Source organism: Nematolebias whitei, chromosome 6, assembly GCF_014905685.2.
Source record: "Nematolebias whitei isolate Nwh7 chromosome 6, NemWhi1, whole genome shotgun sequence".
Classification (NCBI taxonomy): Eukaryota; Metazoa; Chordata; class Actinopteri; order Cyprinodontiformes; family Rivulidae; genus Nematolebias; species Nematolebias whitei.
Window position 1 is genome coordinate 52,971,145 of NC_056503.1, and position 10,295 is coordinate 52,981,439.

Sequence of the window (10,295 nt, forward strand, 5' to 3'; positions counted from 1 at the left end):
GTGTCAACATTTTGATAAGGTTCTTCATTAAAACAAACTGATCAATAGGATATGATTAGGACAGACAACACATACACAAGTAAATAGAATTTATTTATTTTATTTATTTAAAAAGCATTCTGACCCACACTCCATACCAGTAAGTGGCGGTAAAGCACACCATAAGTTGTTTCTTTGCCAACCGCCAATAAAACAGAAGAAGAAGAAGGTGTCGCTGCTCGCGCTACACTTCACTGTTACCGTCAAAATACCCGGACGTGCGGTGTCATTTCACATTTCAAATATAAGAAGATTTCAAATATAAGATTTCACATTTCAAATATAAGAAGACACTTGAGAGACTTACCGGAGCCAGACGAGTGTCGCTGCGCGTGCGTTCCTTGGTTTTGTTGGACAGCCTGACCTGTGGAGTGAGGTCACGTGACAGAGGCGTCGCAGGCTGAAAACATTCAGTCGTTAACGAACCGGGCAGTTCGGAGCCGCTGGTACCGGAACATTATTCCCTCACAATGTTGTGAAATGAAGAGAGCATGGGAGCCAAAGAGTCGAGGATCGGATTCCTGCCGTATGACGAGGCTGTCAGGAGAGGTAAGACAAACGAGCTGAAGCCGCTGTAGCTTCGTTAGCTTCCTGCCTGAGGTTAGCTACCAGCTACAAAGCAGCATCCTGACCACCAGCTGAAATCTGACGCATTTAGTTAACCTGCTTGTTTTACTGGACTGGACATCGATCTTGTTCATTCAGTTGGTTTTACTTGACTTCTGGGGTCATTTAACAATTTCGGCCTTGATTTCAAACGAGAACTTAAAGGAATTTCTCCATAAAAGAAGTTGATTTGAAGCTTCGTCTGTTTTCCGCAATCACCTGCTAACATTACACACAGCATTAGAAAGCGTTATTCAGCTATTAAAGCCCCTCTAAATTTGACTTAGTTGTAGTTGACCTCATGCCTTTCTTGATTCAGTGGGATTAAAAATGGTAGTTTGATGAGTTTCATTACAGGGGTCAGGTGAAATAGGTGGATATTTGGAGGCTGTTCAGTGTGGCTTTCTTTTCATTGATAACTGGTTAAACGTGGAAAGCTTGGTTGGTTGACAGGTTAGCGTTTTACCAGATGTTGTGCGTGTGTGCTGGCTGTGTGTGTTTTCACCACAACAATGGATCAGCTGAGTACCTGAGGAATGCAGGTGCTACAAGCCAACATGTTCAGAGCAGACAGCTGACATGCAGCTCAGTTCCTGGAGGAGACGCTTCCACAGTTTATTTTTTCTCTGATTTCTTCCATCCCTCCCAGACATCTCTTTCCACAGCCACCAGCTCTTCTGGGGGGACTCCAAGGTGTTCCCAGACCAATAAAGAGACATAGTCTTTCCAGCGTGTCCAGAGTCTTCTCCGGGGTCTCCTCAGTTGGACATGCTCGAAGCGCCTCTCCACGGAGCATCCTTCCCAGAGTTCATGACCAGAGGTGAGGGGAGGAACGTAGACCGACCAGTAAACAGAGAGCTTTGTCTTACAGCTCAGCTCTCTTCACCACAACGAACCGGCACACAGTCCACAATACTGCAGATGCTGCACCAATCCGTCTGTCAATCTCACGCTCCATTCTTCCCTCACTCGTGAACAAAACCCTGAGATACTTGAACTCCTCCACTTGAGGCAGAACCTCACCGTCGACCTGAAGAGGACAATCTACCTTTTTCCAACCAAGGACCATGAGCTCAGATTTGGAGGTGCTGATTCTCACCCCAGCAGCTTCACACACAGCTGCAAACTGCTCCAGCAGGAGCTGAAGATCACGGCACAATGACGCCAACAGGACCACATCATCTGCAAAGAGCAGAGATGAATTCTGAGGCCAATGAGCAGGACTTCCTCCGTCCCCTGGCTGCACTGAGAAATTCTGTCCATGAAAGTTGTGAACAAAATTGGTGCTTGGTTCTGTTGGCCCAGTCATAGTGGTTCTGGACCCCTTCCTCTACAGAGACATCCTGGTGGGGCTTGTTCCGCTTTTCCTTTTCTAACACAAATCATGATCACCCTCGTCATCAGTGAGTCCTCTCTGTCTGACAGACTGTTTCTCCTTCATGATCCTCTCCTCGGTCTAGGAGGTTCTGACTCGGCAGTTCCGTTCTCATGTTCAAAAATTGTCTCATTGTTTTGACTTAGGGCTGGACAATAATTCGATATCGATATATGTCGTGATATACTTTTATTCTATAACGGTGATATGAGTGTTCAGCACATTTTTGATATTTTGAACTGTTTACAGAGTTTCACTGACACATTTCTTTTTCTGTTCGGGTTGAAGCGGCCTCTTCAGTTTCAACCCGGACAGAAAAAGGTGCAACACAACTACGTATGTGTGTGGTGACGTAGATGTTACGCAGAGCTCGAGTCCAGAAGGAGTAAGCAGTAGCAGGCTAGGCTAATCTCCAACGTGTGTTAAGTTTTCTCTTCAAATCGAGTGTCCATGACCATCAAAATGTGGCTGAACAAGCGTTCACAAGCGAACAGAAAGCTGATGACATAATTGATAAGAGAGGAAAGACTAATTTGGCGTTGTGGAAGTGGTTTGGCTATCTAAGATCCAATAAACTGCAGGTTTCAGTCAGTGTGCTGCAAAATGTGTCGGAGAGTCGTTCCAACTAGCACTGGGAACATCTAACTTGTTCCACTCGATAGGAAATGCTGAGAGTCAGAAGATGAAGCACAATAAAGTTTGAGCCAACGTGTCCCTGAAACAACACCCCCAGCTGCATCAAAAGAGAAACGCACGCAGCAAACGTCTGATTAGGTTATGTTGTTGTTTAAAGTTAGAACTATTAATATTGACAAAGTTGAGAGTTTTAAGTTTTTTTGACGGTGATTTCAAATTGTTTTGAAGGCTAAATACAAATAAAAGGTGAACATTAATTTAGTTGTACAGTTTGTACAGTTTTTCTGAGTCTTTTATATTGTTTATATCGATATACTATATGTTCATGTTTAACGTCTGTTTATGTTGCTTTGCTGTGGTAGGTTTTTTTGATGCCTCAAATCGTGCCCTGTCTAGGACACGGAGTGAGAGATCTTTTTTTTTATACCATCTCTCCTCATGTTTTCTTTCCTTTTCTTATTTAAGCAAAATATTATTCTGAATAAGAATAAGAGGCCGCGCTAATTATTTATAGCTGCAGCTTCGTGCACTCCGCCCATCTTCGAACGACTGTACGTACATGTTCTCGTTGTATCTCGGTGCAATGATAATAAAGTTTATTCTGATTCTGATATCGAATTATATCGTTATCGGCCGAAATTAATAAATATATCGTGATTAACGTTTTGTCCATATAGTCCAGCCCTATTTTGACTCAAACACACTAAAACTGATCTGTTGGGTGGGGGTGGGAGGTGAAAGTGGAGGGTGATGCTTTGTCCCTGAGACTGCCAGTCTTTTCTGCAGCCTCTTGCCATAACGCGCTTCAGATGGCAATGATTTTCAGAAAAAGATGTGGTGTGGAATATTTATCATAGCTATTATCATAACACTGGTTTTACTTGGCCTATCAACACCAGTGTTTCCCCTACCATTATACAAATGGAGTACCCCTCCCCGTCAACAGAACTGAGCACCCCACCTACCGAACCACATGCTCAGCACCCCCCCCCCCCCCCCCCCCCCCCCCCCCCCCCCCCCCCCTAGCACTGATGTAGCGGCATGCAATACAAGTGCGATAACTAAAAAGCTAAAGGCAGAGTGAGAACTGCCTCTTCCCTCGTGCTAAACCCTCACGCTGATCTCTCACCCCCGAAAACTGTCGGCACAAACAGCGTGCAGCTCAGATGAGTTTTCGTTCCCCCTCCCGCCCTTGACAAAAATCACGGAACGAGATGAGCAGCCCACCATGAAAAGTTGTCTAAGGGAAACACTGAACACAATTTAAAAATTGACGTATAGATTAAAGTCTGTACTTTTGGCAAATAAAGTGTTTCCCCTAGGTCACTTGCCTTGGGCGCTTGTCTCTTGGTTTTTTTTGTCAGGGGTAGGTTTGGGGGGGGGGGGGGGTTGCTATTGCTGCAAGAAGCATATGCCCCTTTTGCACCGCCCCTAATAAGCCCCAATCCTGGGCAGCCCACCACAGAAAGAACCCTCTTGCACCAGTCCTTTAGCTAGTATAGTTAGCTGATTTGATGCTGATTCAGGACCTCTTTTCATCCCTGCTTCTCTGGTGGGACCGAGCGAGCTCAGTCAAGCTGAGTCTGGACCAAACGTGAATGCAGGACTCTGATTGGTCAGGGGGAAGGAGTCACTAGATCTCAGAAACTTTTCACTGAGCCGCCATTTGCAATTTCTCTGGATGCAGAGCAGCGGCTGGATCTATTTTTAAGATTTTAAAAACGATATTGACAATGCCGTGTTCAATTCTGAAGTCCAGGTGTATTTTGTGTTTTGTGACTGAAGATAAAATTTGAGCGAGTGGTGTCACCGTGGAAGATCATACGAGCTGTCGAGCCATTGAAGCACGCGAGGCCGAACCACTAGCCCCGCCTGCTCACAAAGGCCGGATTCGAGCCCTGGCATGCAGGAAGACCGGGATGGAGGGACGGGGGGTGGAAACTTTTTTTTTTTTTTTTACATTTTATGTATAAAATATGTTTTTGTTTTTTTATCAGTGAAGACATGCGGCTCGGGTGGTCGCTGAGGCAAAAACTCGGGCATGGGAGGAGTTCGTAGAGGCCAGGGAGAATGACTTACACAAGGCTTGGAGGCGATTCTGGTCCACCATCCGGCGTCTCGGGGGGGGGGAAGCGGTACGCCACCAATATTGTTTATAGTGGGAGTGGTGTGCTGCTGACCTCAACTTGGGATGTTGTGGGTCGGTGGGCGGAATACTTTTGAAGACCTCCTCAATCCCACCGGTACGTCTTCCACTGAGGAAGCGGAGCCTGGGGACTCTGGGTCGGGCCCTCCAATCTCTGGTGCTGAGGTCACCGAGGGGGTAAAAAGCTCCTCGGTGGCAGGGCCCCAGGGAAGGATGAGATTCGTCCAGAGTTCCTTAAGGCTCTGGATGTTATAGGGTTGTGTTGGCTTACGCAACTCTGCAATATTGCGTGGACATCGGGGGAAGTTCCCCTGGATTGGCAGACTGGGGTTGTGGTCCCCCATTCAAAAGGGGGGACCGTAGAGTGTGTTTCAACTACAGGGGAATCACACTTTTAAGCCTCCCTGGTAAGGTCTATTTGGGGGTTCTGGAGAGGAGGGTCCGTCGGATAGTCAAACCTTGGATTCAGGAGGAACAGTGCAGTTTTCGTCCTGGCTGTGGAACACTGGACCAGCTCTACACTCTCAGCAGGGTCCTGGAGGGTGTGTGGGAGTTTGCCCAACCGGTCTACATGTGCTTTGTGGACTTGGAGAAGGCGTTCGACCGCGTCCCTCTGGGAACCCTGTGGGGGGTACTCTGGGAGTATGGGGTACCGGGCCCTTTGATACGGGCTGTTAGGTTCCTGTATGACCGGTGTCAGAGCCTGGTCCGCATCGCCGGCAGTAAGTCGGGCTTGTTCCCGGTGAGAGTTGGACTCTGCCAAGGTTGACCTTTGTCACCGATACTGTTCATAACTTTTATGGACAGAATTTCTAGATGCAGCCAAGGTGTCGAGGGGATCCGTTTTGGTGGCCTTAGGATTGCATCTCTGCTTTTTGCAGATGATGTGGTCTTATTGGCTTCATCAGATCGCGATCTACAGCTTTCGCTGGAGTGGTTCGCAGCCAAATGCGATGTGGCCGGGATGAAGATCAGTCCCTCCAAATCCGAGGCCATGGTCTTGAGCCGGAAAAGGGTAGAGTGCCCTCTCCGGGTCAGGGAGGAGGTCCTACCCCAAGTGGAGGAGTTCAAGTATCTTGGGGTCTTGTTCACGAATGAGGGAAAAATGGAGTGTGAGATCAATAGGCGGATAGGTGCAGCGTCTGCAGTGAAGCAGGCGCTGTACAGGTCTGTCGTGGCAAAGAGAGAGCTGAGTCAAAAGGCGAATCTCTCAATTTACCGATCGATCTACGTTCTTACCCTCATCTATGGTCACGAGCTTTGGGTTGTGACCGAAAGAATGAGATCTCGGATACAAGCGGCCAAAATGAGTTTTCTCCGCAGGGAGTCTGGGCTCTCCCTTAGAGATAGGGTGAGAAGCTCGATCATCCGGGAGGGACTCGTGTAGAGTCGCTGCTTCTCCACGTCGAGAGGAGCCAGTTGAGGTGGCTCGGGCGTCTGTTTAGGATGCCTTCTGGACACCTCCTTGGTGAGGTGTTCCGGACATGTCCCACTGGAAGGAGGCCCAGAGGAAGACCCAGGAGACGCTGGAGGGACTATATTTCTTGGCTGGCCTGGGAATGCCTTGGGATTCCCCTGGAAGAGCTGGCCCAAGTGGTTGGGGAGAGGGAAGTCTGGGCCTCCCTACTTAGGCTGCTTCCCCCTCGTCCTGACCCCGGATAAGCGGAAGAAATTGGATGGATGGATGGGAACAATCTCGCCTGTGTCTGAGAGAAAAACAGGTGTGTGTGTGCTGGTACTTGCAGCCTGGAGTCTTGGGTCTCGACCTCCCGGCATTAGTCAGGTAGAGTGCCTTCCTCTCTGACCTCGGCCACCTCGTCGGTGTGGGCCCGGGAAAAAGTTTTCTCCATCTTGTGACTGTTGTTGGCCTGGGCCGTATTGCTGAGGTCTCGGCCCGTATGAGCGGGGTTGGTATGGCAGGCGACTCCTACCACGCCATTGGTTTTTCTTATGAGGACAATTTCTGATCCAGTGATCCAAACCTCCACACAGAAACAGGGTTGAGGTCCAGCAGGATCAGTTTGATCTTGATTTGGCTGGGCAGGCTGTGGTGGGGGTCTCAGTGGTTGAGGTAGATGGGGTCTGGTTGCATTCAATGTCAGCTGTGTAGCAGCCTGAAGCAACGTAAGCTGAGCATCCTCAGTCTGCCTTTGTTTCCTTTTTTGTGTTGTTATTTCGCCCGCGGTGTGTTGATCCCACGCGTGCCTGGCATGCCTCAGGAGTTCATTTAGACGGACGCCAGATTTCCACCCTATATACGTGCTCTGGACAGCTTTGCGGATGAATGGTATGAGTCCACTCATCAGGTATTGGCAGAAAATGGTCTCAAATGGTGTGGCTTGAGCTGCTTCACGCCAGTCATTGAGAGGTGTAGTGATACCAGTGTGTTTTCTGAAAACAGGAAATAATCTGCTGGAGAAATCCTGTGGACTTTCATCTGGTTTCTCCACAGTGTCTGTGATGACTGAGAAACTTGGAGTTTGAGGAAATGCTTCTCCTATCCGCTGCTTGATTTCTTCTTGCTTTCTTTTGTAGAAAGCGTTGTCTAAGTGATCAAAGTTGACATGAGCGAGCCGTTGGCCATCAGCATCATCAAAAAGGTAATTCCCCACTGTGTTAATGAAGGAAATACCGTATACAGAGGCTAGTATCAGCTTGAGTTCTGCCAAAGGGGGTCGGACCACAGAAACCATGTCATTTACAGCGGTAGAAACAGCAGTTTCCCCTTGTGCCAGGTCAGGCAAGTGCTGGCTCGCCATCTCGATCAGGGCCGCCTTGGGCCAGGCTTGGTACACCAGCTGAGGTCCTGTTGCTCCACCAACCTCTAGCATGGGGTTTGTGAGCAGGTCTGCAGGGTTGTCCACTTCATCTGCAGTTTGGGTAAGGTCAGACAATGATGATCCTCCTTTTTGTTGTTGTTTCTTTCGGTCCTGCTGTTTAATGTCATCCAGTTTCTCTTCTTTAAAGGCCTTAATCTTTCCCATTTGTCTTGTGACTACTGTAGTACTGGTTCCAGCAACCGGACCTCTGTTATCAGCTGGGGTCTTCAGCGAGGACACTGGTGAGGTTTCATCACTTTTTTCCTCTGAATCAGATGTTGGGGCCGACGTTCCTTCTCGCAGAGAGAGTTCATCAGTGGGTTTGTTCTCCTCCTCTGAAACGGGACCATAGCCTTGAAAGTCATCTGAATCGAGCGCCCATACTGGGGTGGGTGTTAGATATGATGCAGAGGTGGCAAACAGTTTTTTCTTGTTCTTTTTGTCTTTTCTTGGAACTGATGATGTGTAAGGTGGAGGAGCAGTTAAGCCGGTCAGGGAGGGGTAGAGAGGGGCTGTGGGAGGCGGAGATCCACGGGACTCTGGTGCGTGTGAAGAAAAAGAGGAGAGGGAAACGTTTAGTTTGTCCTTTAATGGTTTGGCTTCTTTTCCTGACTTAGCTTCTGGAGTTTTTTGTGAACTTGTCATGTCTCATTTTTTAGAGCCAATTTGGTTGACCTTTCAATTTTCTGAGCCATCTGAAATGTTTTAGACGCTGTTTTTTTAGCGATTGATTTGGATTGATTTTTCTATAGTTTAAACATCTGTTCATGATTATGCATTGCTGTGAGCATGTCCTGTGGAATCTTTTTCATTTTACACATTTTTTGTTTCTGCTTTAATAAATGTTGTTCTAAAATTTGAATTTCTGCTGGGTCAAAAGAACCATTTCTTGGAAAATTAAATTTGAAATGCCACTGGGAAATGAATCTGAGGCTGCGCATCCTGTCAGCTTCTGGACCGCAAGGAATATAATCATCTGATTTACTATTTCCTGATCCCATTTTTATGACTTTATTCTCAGTCTCCTAAATGAGACTTACCTTGATTTATTAAATATAAATCTACCTCGGTTTTTAATTAAAAACCTACTTGGTCATTATCTTATTTCTCAGCCCCTTATCAGGAACGTACTTTGATTCGTGTTATACAAATCTTCCTCAATTTGCTTTCACAAATTTACCTCAGAAATTATTTATTTTTAATTTCCTACTATTTTCTCGATTTCTCATTGGAAATCTACGTCAATTTGTTATACACAAATCTACCTCGGTTTTGTAATAAAACCTACTTTTATATAAAATTGTTTTTACCTTTGCATGCTCAATAATCCAGGTAGAAAAATCCAAAAAAGTTCAATCTGGTCCTCTGGACATTCAAAAAACAAAAAAACAAAAAACAAAACAAGCAAAAAAATGTAGAAAGTTTCGTCTCTCATCCAAAAGACTTCCTCAGTCTGAGGTGCTGTTTTCAACTCAGTCTCTTAAATAGCACCTTCTCAGAGTGGATCAACCAGTTTGCTGCTGACAACCAAAACCAGCTGATCACATGCTCAAGAAGGACCATCAGCCTAACAATGGATCATTAGCACCTGATGGCTGTTTACTATTCACAGGAGGCTGAGTGATACTAGCAATCACAGCATTGTAAGAGGGGGACAGTTGAACCCAGAGGCTCCACCCCTGTTTAATGATGGACGATTTCTTTTCACAAAGATGGCCTCCTTTACTCCTCTCTCAAACCATCGTTCCTCTCTGTCCAGGATGTGAACATCTTCATCCTTGAAAGAGTGACCGCTGACCTGGAGATGAGTGTAGACCTCAGAGTCCTGGCCTGATGATGTTGATCTTCTGTGCTGGGCCATCCTTTTGGCCAGTGGCTGTTTAGTTTCCCCGATGTAAGACTGATCACAGCCCTCCTGACACTGAACAGCATACACAATATTACTCTGTTTGTGCCGGGGGTCTGGATCTTTGGGATGAACCAGTTTTTGCCGTAATGTATTTTGGGGTTTAAAAGCCACTGGGACGTGACGTTATGTTTAGAAAATAAACGTCTCAGTTTCTCTGATACTCCCTCAACATACGGAATGACCTCTGGTCTGGGTCTAGGTTCCTCCTTTTCACCTGATGGCTGACTGGAGTCCTGTTTGGGTTTCTTCTCTGCTTTCAGGAAGGCCCAGTTAGGATATCCACATTGCTCTAGAGCCTGTTTTGTGTAGGATTTCTCCTTCTGCCTGACTCCCGAGTTAGTGGGGATGCTGTCTGCTCTGTGATACAGAGTCCTGATGACTCCTAACTTGTGCTCCAAAGGGTGATGGGAGTCAAATTGCAAATACTGGTCTGTGTGGGTGGGTTTGCGGTACACCTCGGTTAGCAAATGTCCTCTATCAGAGACTGAGACCTCACAGTCCAAGAAAGCCAACCTGCCATTTTTTACATCTTCTCGTATGAACTTAATGTATTTATCCACAGAGTTGATGTGGTCAGTAAAATGTTGGACTTCCTGAGATTTGATTTTAACCCAGGTGTCGTCAACATACCTGAACCAATGACTTGGTGGTGTACCTGAAAAGGACGTCAAGGCTCTCTTTTCTACCTCCTCCATGTACAGGTTGGCAACAATAGGATAAACTGGAGACCCCATAGCACACCCATGTTTCTGCCTATAATATTGC

At 46.7% G+C, this 10,295-nt stretch overlaps 1 protein-coding gene across 1 annotated transcript in view; it reads left to right on the top strand.

Moving 5' to 3' along the window:
• The first annotated feature begins 200 nt into the window (after window positions 1-200).
• Window positions 201-10,295, top strand: part of usp32 (ubiquitin specific peptidase 32) — a 296,302-nt gene continuing 286,207 nt past the window's right edge. The window contains exon 1 of the mRNA XM_037677753.1: window positions 201-588. Within this exon, the coding sequence (XP_037533681.1) occupies window positions 531-588 (58 nt within the window). The 5' untranslated portion in view covers window positions 201-530. The remainder of the gene's footprint in view (window positions 589-10,295) is intronic.